At 41.1% G+C, this 14858-nt stretch overlaps 1 protein-coding gene across 2 annotated transcripts; it reads left to right on the top strand.

The window, feature by feature from the left end:
* Nucleotides 1-3625: 3625 nt before the first annotated feature.
* LOC133614164 (P2Y purinoceptor 14-like) lies at nt 3626-12869 on the top strand. 2 transcript variants are annotated; one of them, XM_061971978.2, is made up of 4 exons: nt 3626-3723; nt 8809-8941; nt 8998-9251; nt 9314-12869. In XM_061971978.2, the coding sequence occupies exons 2-4, from the start codon at nt 8813-8815 to the stop codon at nt 9978-9980; spliced, it is 1050 nt and encodes a 349-aa protein (XP_061827962.1). In that variant the 5' UTR covers nt 3626-3723; nt 8809-8812; the 3' UTR covers nt 9981-12869. The 2 variants fall into 2 exon arrangements, with proteins under 2 accessions (XP_061827962.1, XP_061827961.1); XM_061971977.2 differs by lacking the exon at nt 3626-3723 and adding an exon at nt 6947-7033.
* The last annotated feature ends 1989 nt before the right edge of the window (nt 12870-14858 follow it).

Genomic DNA, 14858 nt, shown 5'->3' with positions numbered 1-14858 from the left:
TCAACCCTAATGACGAATTTTGAGCCAATGCATTTAAGTAAAACATGAAAAAAAATCATGTGTGACATTTTCACAATAAATTAAATTAAAATTAATAAATTATAAAAAAATTATATTAATAAATTAATAAATTTAATTGATAAATTCAAATCAAAATATTATTATTATAATTTTAGATTGATTTCGATTATACAAGCAATAAAATGTACTGCCATGACTTAAAAAAAAAAACCCAAAACATCTGAATTTAAAAACTAATTGTATGACATATTTGTGAACAATAACAACATAATACAATTATGTCATTCTATTACATTCGGTTTGAGCCAAATCAAGCAAATATTCGTCTACAAATGGCTCTTATTCAAATCCACTGGCCTTTTCCCCTTTAAAGCCCAAAAACTTATTTTCTGAATTTGTAAAGGATATCAAAAATCGCTATCGATCCGATATCAGCCAACATCTTTCTTTCTTGTGTAAAGCTGGACAGCCAGTTAACATCTAAATGTCCTCTAATAAACACACAAGGTTGGCCTTTTCTTCTGTTTTAGTCAAGTCATTTACAAAAGGTAAACATGCCAGACTATAGGCAGCTACACAACAGCTAAGCACGCAAGCTGGACACGCGTAATAGGTCAATTGAACAAAATTGCAGTGTAAAACAGCACATTTGTCAATATAAATAAATATCAAATAATTATAGCTGCATATTTATTACGCATGCAAAGTCTCCAAGGCAGAAGGTATCCAGTAACAAACGTGTCCGCATCATTTATTGTACTGCGCCATTAACTTAACGTCATGAATTGTTGTGACCTCAAAACTAGGAATGAACACGTGTGGAGAGAAAAAAAAGGTGAAATAACTGAAAACATGTTTTATATTCTAGTTCCTTCAAAATAGCCACCCTTTGCTCTGATTACTGCTTTGCACACTCTCGGCATTCTCTCGATGAACTTCACCTGAAATGATTTTCACTTCACAGGTGTCATAGTTTTGATGCCTTCAGTGACAATCTACAATGTAAATACTCTTGAAAATTAAGAAAACGCATTGAAATGAGAAGGTGTGTCAAAATATTGACCTGTACTGTATATGTGTGTATATATATATATATATATATATATATATATATATATATATATATATATATATATATATATATATATATATATATATATACATACATATATATATATATATATATATATATATATATATATATATATATATATATATATATATATATATATATATATATATATATATATATATGTATGTGTGGGAAAAAAAATCACAAGACTATTTCATCTCTACAGGCCTGTTTCATGAGGGGGGGGTACCCTCAATCATCAGGAGTTTTTTTTTTTTTTTTTTTAAATAAAAAAAAAAAATAAAAAAAATAAAAATAAAAATAAAAATAAAAACCTCCTGATGATTGAGGGTACCCCCTCCTCATGAAACAGGCCTGTAGGGATGAAATAGTCTTGTGATTTTTTTCCCCCACACATACATATATTGCGCTCTACTACGGTATCGAGCACTATTTTTTGGATAACCTTATTAAGACATGTATATATATATATATATATATATATATATATATATATATATATATATTAATCAATCAATCAATCAATCAATGTTTATTTATATAGTCCTAAATCACAAGTGTCTCAAAGGGCTGCACAAGCCACAATGACATCCGCGGTACAGAGCCCACATAAGGGCAAGGAAAAACTCACAACCCCAATGGGACGTCGATGTGAATGACTATGAGAAACCTTGGAGAGGACCGCATATGTGGGTTAGTGGGTTAGTTTTTTGTTTGTTTGTGCCGGATCCAGGCCGTAGTTTGGGAACCCCTTGTCTAAGTCCAGCCTCAAAGTGCAAACAGAAAGAAGGATCACGGTTGTGTGAACACCTGACAGAAACTGACATGGAATAATTTGGCTTTTAAAGGCTGTGGTCCTACCATCAGCTAACCAACAGCCGATTTCACTTCACATTTTTTTGGTCTTTTTTTGTGCATCTGAAGCCTTTCGTAGAAGCTTCTTAAGATGCAACAAAATTACAATTTTTGCAACTGGTCTTCACATTTTGTTTAGGGGTGAATATTTTTTATTGGTTCTTCTTTACTGGAAGCAGTGTGTGTGTTTGTGTGGTTGTGTGTGTGCAGAGGTGGGTAGTAACGCGCTACATTTACTCCGTTACATCTACTTGAGTAACTTTTGGGATAAATTGTACTTCTAAGAGTAGTTTTAATGCAACATACTTTTACTTTTACTTGAGTATATTTATAGAGAAGGAACGCTACTTTTACTCCGCTACTTTTATCTACATTCAGCTCGCTACTCGCTACTAATTTTTATCGATCTGTTAATGCACGCTTTGTTTGTTTTGGTCTGTCAGACAGACCTTCAAAGTGCCTGCCTTACTGGTGACGTTTCACTCCGTTCCACCAATCAGATGCAGTCACTGGTGACGTTGGACCAATCAAACAGAGCCAGGCGGTCACATGACCTGACTTAAACAAGTTGAAAAACTTATTGGGGTGTTACCATTTAGTGGTCAATTGTACGGAATATGTACTGTACTGTGCAATCTACTAATACAAGTTCCAATCAATCAATCAAAAGTGTGAAGGCAAAAAGACAATTTTTTATTTCAACCGTACACCCCGTCAAAAGCCTAAAGACTGACTGCACAGTTCCTGTCTTCACAATAAAAGTGCCGCTCCATCGCGCCTGCGCTTTCAAAATAAGAGTCTCCGAAAGCCTGCGCAAACAAGCTAGCAAGCTACGGAGTTTGCCGCCAATGTATTTCTTGTAAAGTGTATAAGAACGAATATGGAAGCTGGACAAATAAGATGCCAAAAACCAACCACTTTCATGTGGTATTAGACTAAAAAGGAGGAACTTTTTTTCTCCTCCATTTGAAAACGTGGACGTTTGTCATCACTACTGTCTGATTACAATCAATGCAAGTCATCAGAATCAGGTAATACACCAACTTATATTCTTGTCTTCATGAAAGAAAGGAATCTATATGTGTTAAACATGCATGTATATTCATTAAAACACCTTTAACATGTAAACAAAAACGGCAAAACAAATAAATATAAATTATATACTGTATATATCAATGTATGTATATATATATATATATATATATATATATATATATATATATATATATATGTATATATGTGTGTGTGTGTGTATATATATATATATATATATATATATATATATATATATATATATATATATATATATATATATATATATATATATATATATATGATATGTGTGTGTATGTTACTCATCAGTTACTCAGTACTTGAGTAGTTTTTTTACAACATACTTTTTACTTTTACTTAAGTAAATATTTGGGTGACTACTCCTTACTTTTACTTGAGTACAATTTCTGGCTACTCTACCCACCTCTGTGTGTGTGTGTGTGTGTGTGTGTGTGTGTGTGTGTGTGTGTGTGTGTGTGTGTGTGTGTGTGTGTGTGTGTGTGTGTGGTTGTGTGTGACATGAAAATATATAAACATTTTGCGTCAGCAGGTCTGTGTGGGAGGAGAGTGAGCTCAGTTAGTCGAGAACAAAGGTGTTGTGTGTGTGTGTGTGTGTGTGTCCATTTGTGGGGTCTTCAGGTCAGTCGGCGTGTCTTCTTGAGGTTTCAAGAGAAAAGTGGACTCCAGTGTTCTGTACTCAGGTCAGTTGTGACACTTTATTGTTTGTTCCGTGATGGTCAACTTTTTTCCCAGGTTTTTGGAGGACAAATGGTCTTTCTGACCTTCGTGTCTTCCTCACCTTGTTGTCACGAATCTAAATGTTGTTCATATTGTTTAAAAACTTTGGACTCACGATTGGACTAGATTTTTTTTGTCGTAAAAAATGCAAAAAAAAAAAACCACTTGATAAGAGCCAACTAAATAGCATATTTTTAATCAGTTAGTGGTTCGTACGTCAACAATGAGGCTTCCGTAAATGAAGGTTCCTCAGTATCGGACGAGCTGTGAGCAGCTGAATGTTTACATTTTGACACTCTTGCGCAGGCCCGGCCCTAACCAATCTGGCGCCCTAGGCAAGATTTTAGGTGGCGCCCCCCCCACATCGGCAGTGAAGTGTATATACTCACAAGAAACCGAATAGCTTTGTCTTTGACCTTTTTTTTTACTTAAAGAAAGCAAATTAACAATCAGAATAGTTAACAAGATAAAAAAAAAAAAAAGAATAAATAAATGAATACAAAAAATAAAAAATGAATACCGTATTTTCCGCACTATTAGCCGCACCTAAAAACCACAAATTTTCTCAAAAGCTGACAGTGCGGCTTATAACCCGGTGCGCTTTATATATGGATTAATATTAAGATTCATTTTCATAAAGTTTCGGTCTCGCAACTACGGTAAACAGCCGCCATCTTTTTTCCCCGTAGAAGAGGAAGTGCTTCTTCTTCTACGCAAGCAACCGCCAAGGTAAGCACCCGCCCCCATAGAACAGGAAGCGCTTCTTCTTCTACTGTAAGCAACCACCCGCCCCCGTAGAAGAAGAAGAAGCGCGCGGATATTACGTTTCATTTCCTTTGTGTGTTTACATCTGTAAAGACCACAAAATGGCTCCTACTAAGCGACAGGTTTCTGGTTCATGAAAAGACGCAATCTCTCCATCCGCACACGGACTACTATTTCACAGCAACTGCCTAAAGACTTTCAAGAAAAGCTGGCTACTTTCCGTGCATATTGTAAAAACAAGATAGCTGAAAAAAAGATCCGGCCAGAGAACATTATCAACATGGACGAGGTTCCACTGACTTTTGATATTCCTGTGAACCGCACTGTGGATACAACGGGAGCACGTACAGTGAATATTCGCACCACAGGGAGTGAGAAGTCATCCTTCACTGTGGTTCTAGCTTGCCATGCTAATGGCCAGAAACTTCCACCCATGGTGATATTCAAAAGGAAGACCTTGCCAAAAGAGACCTTTCCAGCCGGCGTCATCATAAAAGCTAACTCGAAGGGATGGATGGATGAAGAAAAGATGAGCGAGTGGTTAAGGTAAGTTTACGCGAAGAGGCCGGGTGGCTTTTTTCACGCAGCTCCGTCCATGTTGATATACGACTCCATGCGCGCCCACATCACGCTGGTTTTTAATATATTATTAAAGTTTGACTGACCTATCTGACTGTTTTTTTTTACATTCCTTTAGCGCAGTTAGATGCGGCTTATAACACGGGGCGGCTTATAGGTGGACAAAGTTTTGAAATATGCCGTTCATTGAAGGCGCGGCTTATAACCCAGGGCGGCTTATGGTGCGGAAAATACGGGTATGAAATACAATATTTTTTACATACATAAACACAAAATAAAACGTGTCAACAAGTTGCATAAAATAAATTAAAAATACAATATAAATAAGGCACTGCCCAAAACAAGATATCAAACCAGTATGACTTTAACAACTATATTACAAAAAAAGGGGATCCTACAGATTTCTCTATTTGTGCTTTTTAATAGAGATTTTCAGAGCAACCCACATGTTGGGGTACATTTCTGCCAGCTTCTTCTCATGCAGGAAGGTCAAGAGTTCCATGTTTGTCATGTTCTTTGATGGCAATGGTGGGAAATTCTGCATTTCCATTGCAAGTTCTGTGCCATTAATGTCCAGCTGGCTGTCATGGGTCAGAGTAGTACTCAGGGCTGTAGCAGCTCTTCTTTTTGTAAGTTGTGGAAATTGAGGAGTACTCCAAACTTGTCATTCACCTCTCCAAGGCTCTGAAATCTCTCATCAAGTGAAGAGATGGCTGTATGTTTTGCTGCTGCAAAACTGGTGGGTTGTGCTGCTGAAGTGGAGGCAGCAGCGGTAGATGTGGTAGATGGCCCAGGGGTGGGATTTAGAAACTTCAACAGTGCATCTGAAGAGAGGAGTATGTGACACCATTGAGTATTACAGTTTAATAATAAAAACATATGATTCCAGGAATACAATGAAATGATATAATATAGATGAAAAACCAAAGAGATATATGTATGATGTTAACTGATATGCAAATTAGATTAGATTCAATTTATTGTCATCATTACAGTGAAATGCTGAATAGCAGAATGCAAAGTAACAGTATCATATATTATATGAGAATGTTATGTTATGATTATCTTTAACCGAATCACAGCAGTGCTTAAACTAAAAAACAGCATTCCCTCTCATGTGATATTGCTTAATTAACATTATTGATGTGCACTTTAACAACTAGGCTTACAACTATACCTAATGTATAAAGGGGTGGAAAAGTGACTATTACCTGCAGGGCAAACATTAGCTAACCAGAAGGCAATAACAATGTAAACAAAAAACACCTGCTTAAAAGATCTAATACAAATGTCCCTGAGGAATGTAAGGCGGGAGTACTGTAATTAGCTAACGTTACATTATTATTTTCCATAACAATTTAGCCCCCTCCACAATATTAACCCGACGTTAAAACAGAACTAGCTATTTATTGATTAGCAATTGCCGAATCATGTAACATTAGCTTAATGCTAAAAAGCCAGGTTACTATCACGTTCTGTAACAGACAAATAATTTCATGTAGGCTAACGTTACCTACCTGCTACCTCTGTCTTTTCTCCTTTCTCCTCCTCTTCTTTTCTCTTTTTTCTTCCCTGGGCACCTGACAGTTTTGGCCGTTTTGACATCTTGTGTTGATTTTTTGATGTGGTGACGTCCAAAAAGAGTCATGATACGGGAAGGGAGGGGGCTCACCGTGCGGGGGGAAAGGGGGGGGCGTAATGTTGTAACAAATAATATTTCTATTAAATAGGCTTTACTTTACATTTTAATTAACGTGGGATTATTTTTTGTATTTAGAAATAATAGTACCAACTTTTCTTTTTTTTTTTTTTTTTTTTCTCCAACATTTGTGGCACTGGCGTGGCGCCCCCTGATGGACGGCGCCCTTAGCATTTGCCTATACGGCCTATGCCACTGGCCGGCCCTGCTCTTGTGACAGAGAAGTCTATGTAAGTGAGCTACGATCCCAAAGCCGTACATTTCCATACCACAATTTAGGAACAGCGGCCTCTGGTGGTGAAATAAAATAAAATTATGTTTTTTTTTTCTCCAAATCAAGACAAAGTTAAATAAGACAAAGTTATATGTTTTTGGTAACACTTTAGTATGGGGAACATATTCTATGTAACAAAGACTTAATTTAGAATTATTTTTTTAGGGTTAGGGCATACTTGCCAACCTTGAGACCTCCGATTTCGGGGGGGGTGGGGGGCGGGGAGGGGGCGTGGTTAAGAGGGGAGGAGTATATTTACAGCTAGGATTCACCAAGTCAAGTATTTCATATATATATATATATATATATATAAATAAAAGAAATACTTGAATTTCAGTGTTCATTTATTTACACATATACACACACATAACACTCATCTACTCATTGTTGAGTTAAGGGTTGAATTGTCCATCCTTGTTCTATTTGTCACTATATTTCTAACCATGCTGAACACCCTCTCTGATGATGCATTGCTGTGTGGCACGCACAAAAGTGCTTTCATCAAATGCACTAGATGGCAGTATTGTCCTGTTTAGGAGTGTCACAACATTGCTGTTTACGGCAGACGAACTGCTTTACGGTAGACGAAAACGTGACTGCTGTTGTTGTGTGTTGTTACCGCGCTGGGAGGACGTTAATGAAACTGCCTAACAATAAACCCACATAAGAAACCAAGAACTCGCCCTCGATCATTTTACAGTTATAACGTCATTGGGCAGGTACGCTGTTTATATTGTGTGCCTGAATTTCGGGAGATTTTCGGGAGAAAATTTGTCCCGGGAGGTTTTCGTGAGAGGTGCTGAATTTCGGGAGTCTCCTGGAAAATCCGGGAGGGTTGGCAAGTATGGGTTAGGGTTAGGGTTATAATAAGGCCATGCCGAATAAGGCATTAATAAGTACTTAATAATGACTAGTTAATATGTTACTAATTTGCATGTTAATTGTCACGTTCAAACACAGGACATCTATTAAACAAGACAAAAGGCAAGGAATCAAACAGAGACAGAATTCAATTTGGACTCAATATTGAGGAGAGACATGGCCACTGCACTCTCTGCACAGTCCTGCACCACGCTCTGACGAAGAAGGTTTTCGTCTCCTCTTTTAATTCAGATGTTCCATGTTCACGCACCAACATATGTCACAGCAGGAATGTTAAGTGTGTAAAAGAGTCATTGTTTTCGGTCGCTTTGAAGTCCAAGAAGAGGATTTCTCGTGCTTGGGCTCTTCCTGGATCCAGCTGGGGCAGGTGTTGGAGGACAATGGATAACCCCTCCCGTCTCCTGACCACAGTGACTTCAAGAGGGCAGCGGGTCGTAAATAGCGTTGACCTCGGTTACCAAATAGTTGGAAGAGAGTTTGTGAAATACTTCAGAGAGAGTTCGTTTAACACTTCAAAGAGAGTTCCTCCGGAAGTTGAGCAGATCCTGCCATCTGTCCGTGTTGAAATCACAGTGGCGTTTCACGAGCGTTCTTCCTCTTGTTAGGCCTCGAAAGACAGCATTCATAATACAACTTTTCTTTTGTGATAACTTACAAACAATTATTCTAACATTAATAAGCAACTAATTAATGGTGAATATGTTCCCCCTACTAAAGTGTTACCATGTTTTTCTTACTGGTGCACAAATTGAAGCGTGCATGAACATCACCTTGTTCAAAGAACAAAACCAACACAGTGCATAAACTCACAACAAATGACAAATGAATTGTTGTCCCGTTTGCCTCCAGAAACATGAGCGTCCTGCTCGGAGTGACCCCGCGCTCTAATCAGTCCGCCCCCGACAACTCCACAACTTCGCCAAGCGGCCCCACCGCCCTGCACGGCCTCCCCTTCATGGTGGTCTACAGTCTGGTCTTCCTGGTGAGACTCCCGTTTGCGCTTCGGTCGGCAGCAGGACTCATTGCTTCCGTCTCCAGGTGGGCTTGCTGCTCAACGGCGTGACGCTGAGGGTCTACCTGTGTGGCGCCGGCGCGTCCAGCGCCGTCGCCGTCTACCTGAGGAACCTGGCGGCCGCAGACTTCATGCTCAGCCTGTTTCTTCCCTTGCGCGTCGCCAACTACGCCACGTGTTCCGCTGCAGTCCGCAAGGCGTACTGCAACTTCGGCGTGACGGCGATCTACCTCAACATGTACGCCAGCATCCTCTTCATGGGCTACATCGCTGCCAACAGGTAGGCCCTCGGTCCGCCGTCTTGAGTGTGAGCGCTGATGCTGAGCAGGCTCCTCCCACCAGGTACTTTAAGATCGTCCAGCCTTCAGGAAGTCACCTGCTGCAGTCGGTGTGCGCGGCTCGCGTCACTTCCACGGCGACTTGGCTGGTCCTCCTCGCCTTTGCAGGCACTTACATCATCCTGTCGCTAACCACTCAGCAGGCTCCGCCTCCTTGCGGCGGCATGACGTGCTGCGACGAACTTCACAGTGAGCCGCTCAGGCTTCTCTACAAGGGCGTCCACGCCTTCTCCGCCGCCATTTTCCTGCTGGTCCTCCTCGCCCTGCTCTTCTTCTACTACAGCACCACCCGCAGGCTGGCAGCGGCACAGCAGCGGCGAGCATCGTCCTGCGGCCACAAGAAGCTCGCCAAGTCCCGCAGGAACATTGTGGTGCTGGTCGTCATCTTCTGCGTCTGCTTCCTTCCGTACCACCTGGTCCGCCTCCCCTACGCATTCATTCCTCGATCCTGCTCCAATGTCGCCATCTTGTACTTGAAGGAAGTTACCGTTGCCGTGTCCGCCCTCAACGTCTGCCTGGACCCGCTCATCTACTTTCTGCTCTGCAAGGCCTTCCGCGACCAGCTGAGACAAAGACAGAACCACAGCGAAGCAGACACTTTTAGGAAGGCAAACACCGTCAGGCCCGTGAGCAGGTTAAACCTCATCCGTGACCCGAGTTTGCAAAGTTAAAAAATCCATCCATCCATCCATCTTCTTCCGCTTATCCGAGGTCGGGTCGCGGGGGCAGCAGTCTAAGCAGGGAAGCCCAGACTTCCCTCTCCCCAGCCACTTCGTCCAGCTCCTCCCAGGGTATCCCGAGGCATAGGCGTTCCCAACATAGTCTTCCCAACGTGTCCTGGGTCTTCCCCGTGGCCTCCTACCGGTCGGACGTGCCCGAAACACCTCCCAAGGGAGGCGTTCGGGTGGCATCCTGACCAGATGCCCGAACCACCTCATCTGGCTCCTCTCAATGTGGAGGAGCAGCGGCTTTACTTTGAGCTCCCCCCGGATGACAGAGCTTCTCACCCTATCTCTAAGGGAGAGCCCCGCCACCCGGCGGAGGAAACTCATTTCGGCCGCTTGTACCCGTGATCTTGTCCTTTCGGTCATGACCCAAAGCTCATGACCATAGGTGAGGATGGTGTTGCGTTTGATGACCAGTTGTTCCTCCCAGGGAATTCAAGTCACAAGTCGCTCCCCAAGCTCTTTACGACACTTAAAGCTGAGTTGAAAAACCACCAGAGACAGAATAGGTATTTTGTAATATATTTGCAAAGCTTTGCATATATACATTGACAGAGACAGCATAGAACAATCGGATCGCCCCGCTAAGATGGTCTGTCCTCCCGACCAAAACCCTCTCCCCTCTTAAATCTCTCTAGTCAAAACACATGCACATTATCTCTCTAGTCAAAACACATTCCAAAGCTTCAAGGTTAACACACACAGTTTACTTGCAGACAAACAGAAAGAGAACAAATGGAAAAAACACGAGCTGTTTTCAAATATGACTATGAAATAAAAGAAGTAACACTTAAATTCGGATATATGTAAATATCTGCCTCCGACAATTCCCCCTTCAGATCTTCTAAAAAGATCTTTATCACTAGTACAACACTTCTAAAATACGCCCCTCTTTGAGCAAGGTAGTAAAAAATTAAAAGCATAGTTACATGGGAGATAAACGGATGGAATCTATGTCAATGTCGTCACTGTCAGGGAAGGAAACTAGCGTTTCTCGAAAGTCACCACTTTGCTTGACCCCCTTCAGTGACATAGCAAACCCAGAAATAGGGTGGGGTTGTCCTTCTACAGCTCTAACAATGATGCGGGTGCATAAAGACCTAGCACAAGGGGCGATAAAGCAACCGCATGAGGCTATGATGGCCAGGAAAACTCCAACGGAGATCAGGGCAGACTTAATTAGGTCAGACCACCTTCCAAAGGTGCTTTGGAGCCAATCTTTGAAGGGGTCAGAGACACCGGAAACTTCAGTAAGTTCCTTAGACAGGGCATGGAGGCTCTCCAGGGCCCTCTGGACCGAGCCATCGGGGGCGGTGTTGTTAGGAATGAAGGTACAGCATTGGTCACCAAACATTGCACACACACCTTCTTCCTTGGCTAGGATACGGTCAAGGGCTATGCGGTTCTGGACGGCCATGAGGGAAGTTGGGGCAAGTTGTTCAGCAAGCCCCTCAACAGCATCACGAGTCAGGTTGGTCAGTCTCAACAGATTATAAAAAACATAGTTAATGCGTTCTACATTTTTAGTAGCAGTCACAGGGGAAATAGCACCAATTATAGGAAGGTTCTCGAAACCTGCACAGGATTCACACCACAATTTATGTTGTGGTGGGATCGTACGTAGATCGACCGGTAAATCGAGAGCTTTGCCTTCTGGCTCAGCTCCTTCTTCACCACAACGGATCGATACAGCGTCCGCATTACTGAAGACGCCGCACCGATCCGCCTGTCGATCTCACGATCCACTCTTCCCTCACTCGTGAACAAGACTTCGAGGTACTTGAACTCCTCCACTTGGGGAGTTAAAAAATGAGCTGCAATTTTTTTTTAATGGAAGAAACCGCCGTTCTAAATGTGTCCACTAGATGTCGCAATAGCAATTCAGGCGCAACCCACGTCACACATTAAGGATGACGTGTCAGCTGACTTTAAGCGAACTTTCGGATTGGTTGCCGCTACGCCAATCAGCGCAGGTGCGGGCAATCAGCTGCTCCTGTTGTGGCCGGCAGCAGATGGCGGCAGACTGATGCAGTATCGACGCACAATACCTTCTTTCATTGTAAATGATCCACTCAACGAAACAGTAAGATGCAAAGACTTAAGTCAACATGACCATCATCTTTGTAGTTAGAGATGCGCACCCTGAACTCCATTGTAAAAATGTGTGTTTCTGCATTTTATTTAATGCTTTAAATCAGTGGTTCTTAACCTGGGTTCGATGGAACCCTAGGGGTTCGGTGAGTCGGGCTCAGGGGTTCGGCGGAGGTCAAGACACACCCGACTCATCGTGTAAATAAAAACTTATTACGGATACGGCAACAACAGAAGTCAGACTGATTTGCAGGTGTGTCATTTGTTGTGAGTTTATGCACTGTGTTGGTTTTGTTGTTTGAACAAGGTGATGTTCATGCACGCTTCATTTTGTGCACCAGTAAAAAACATGGTAACACTTTAGTATGGGGAACATATTCACCATTAATTAGTTGCTTATTAACATGCAAATTAGTAACATATTGGCTCTGAACGAGTCATTATTAAGTACTTATTAATGCCTTATTCGGCATGGCCTTATTATAACCCTAACCCTCTAACCCTGGCCCTAACCCCCTAACCCTAACCCTCTAACCCTGGCCCTAACCCTAACCAAATAACTCTAAATTAAGTCTTTGTTACTGAGAATATGTTCCCCTATTGTCCAAAAACTCTAAATTAAGTCTTTGTTACTTAGAATATGTTCCCCTAGTGTCCAAAAACTCTAAATTAAGTCTTTGTTACTTAGAATATGTTCCCCTATTATCCAAAAACTCTAAATTAAGTCTTTGTTACTTAGAATATGTTCCCCTATTATCCAAAAACTCTAAATTAAGTCTTTGTTACTTAGAATATGTTCCCCATACTAAAATGTTACCAAAAACATATAACTTTGTCTTGATTTGGAAAAAAAAACATCATTTTATTTTTCATTAAAGAAGGGTTCGGTGAGTGCGCATAAGAAACTGGTGGGGTTCGGTACCTCCAACAAGGTTAAAAACCACTGGCTTAAATCTACCATGTTCACATTGGTTAAGTTTGTAGTTATTTTGCCTTGATTGTGTCGTTTTGACAATTGTTTTGTTTATTCTATAATTGTCAAATTTGAATGATGATAAATGAATGTGTTGTGGCAGTTGTGGATGTCGATTGCTGTTAAAAACACGTCTTTATCTGATTTATGACACCAAAAACTTCCAAAGTTTGCGAATAAATAGATATGATCAAAATAGCATACATTTCATGGACATTCCCAAACCATTTTGAGAGTTAATAATGACGTAGCGTTAGGAACCGCAGATCCCTTCCCTATCAACAACAATGCTAATCAAGCAGACTTTGTGAGAGCCAACAGCGATTACTTTGGGAAGAATTATGATCCAGAACCTTATATATTTGAGGCTGAACACAAAGAGGATGAGTAATAAGTTTTAGAAGCCGAGTGATGGATGAAGTTTCATTGTGACGCTATAGTATTAGCAGCATTGCTCGGTGCTAAAGATACAAACTAACCATAACAAACCGGAATAAAACAAACACTATAATATTTCCACTCTCGCTGGGATGCCGACCGATGGAACGCTCACATTATCCCGTTTAGATGAAGATTCAATCGCAAACTATATTGAAAGTAGCCACCCGACTGAGAACAGCATGTGGACTCAGTAGGAGGTGCGTCTTTCTCAGTGACGTGCGGTGAGGTTGATGGCTGGTGAGGCACTGACTTCATCACAGTCAGATTTACAAACATATGAACCCTAAAGAGTGTCTTATTCACCATTTGATTGGCAGCAGTTAACGGGTTATGTTTAAAAGCTCATACCAGCATTCTACCCTGCTTGGCACTCAGCATCAAGGGTTGGAATTGGGGGTTAAATCACCAAAAATGATTCCCGGGCGTGGCGCCGCTGCTGCCCACTGCTCCCCTCACCTCCCAGGGGGTGATCAAGGGGATGGGTCAAATGCAGAGGACAAATTTCACCACACCTAGTGTGTGTGTGACAATCATTGGTACTTTAACTTAACTTTAACTTTACACATACAAACTGTAGCACACAAAAAAAGCACATTTAATAAAAAAAACGTTATTATGGTCTTACCTTTACTTAGAAATTAAGTCCATGCGCCGCAACTAAAGCCCTCACTTCAACTTTCCACGTGCAAGATTGAATCTATTTAAAAAAGTGTAACCGAGGGTTTATAAATGTCGCCTATACTGTATGAAACTACAAAATAACAAACACGGAGGCTCCAGTTTACACGAAGACCACTTTATTTACCTTCTTTCAAAAACCTCCGCAAACGTGACATCACTTCCGCTCTTAGCGCCTTCAAAATAAGCGCTCAAGGCATATACTGTATAACAGCGCATAACAGGAACTTAACATCACAAAGAGGAAAGCCCATAAAAATAGGTTACAAAAGTTATTTAATAAGAAGCCAAAAAGTGCAAAAACAATAATGTTCATGTTGGAGGAGTTGTGAATTAGGTACACCTGCACTCTGCAGGTGTATCTAATGTTGTGTCCCTGCAGTCATTCACAACTCCTCCAACACCAACATTATTGTTTTTGCACTTTTTGGCTTCTTATGAAATAATTTTTTAAAATAGATTCAATCTTGCACGTGGAAAGTTTAAGTGTGGGCTTTAGTTGATATCCCGTATTTTCCGCACCATAAGGCGCCCTGGGTTATAAGCCGCGCCTTCAATGAACGGCATATTTCAAAACTTTGTCCACCAATAAGCCGCCCCGTGTTATAAGCCGCATCTAACTGCGCTAAAGGAATGTCAAA

Source organism: Nerophis lumbriciformis, linkage group LG17, assembly GCF_033978685.3.
Source record: "Nerophis lumbriciformis linkage group LG17, RoL_Nlum_v2.1, whole genome shotgun sequence".
Lineage (NCBI taxonomy): Eukaryota > Metazoa > Chordata > Actinopteri > Syngnathiformes > Syngnathidae > Nerophis > Nerophis lumbriciformis.
The sequence above is the reverse complement of the archived record's forward strand: the minus strand, read 5'-3'. Positions and strand labels throughout refer to the sequence as shown.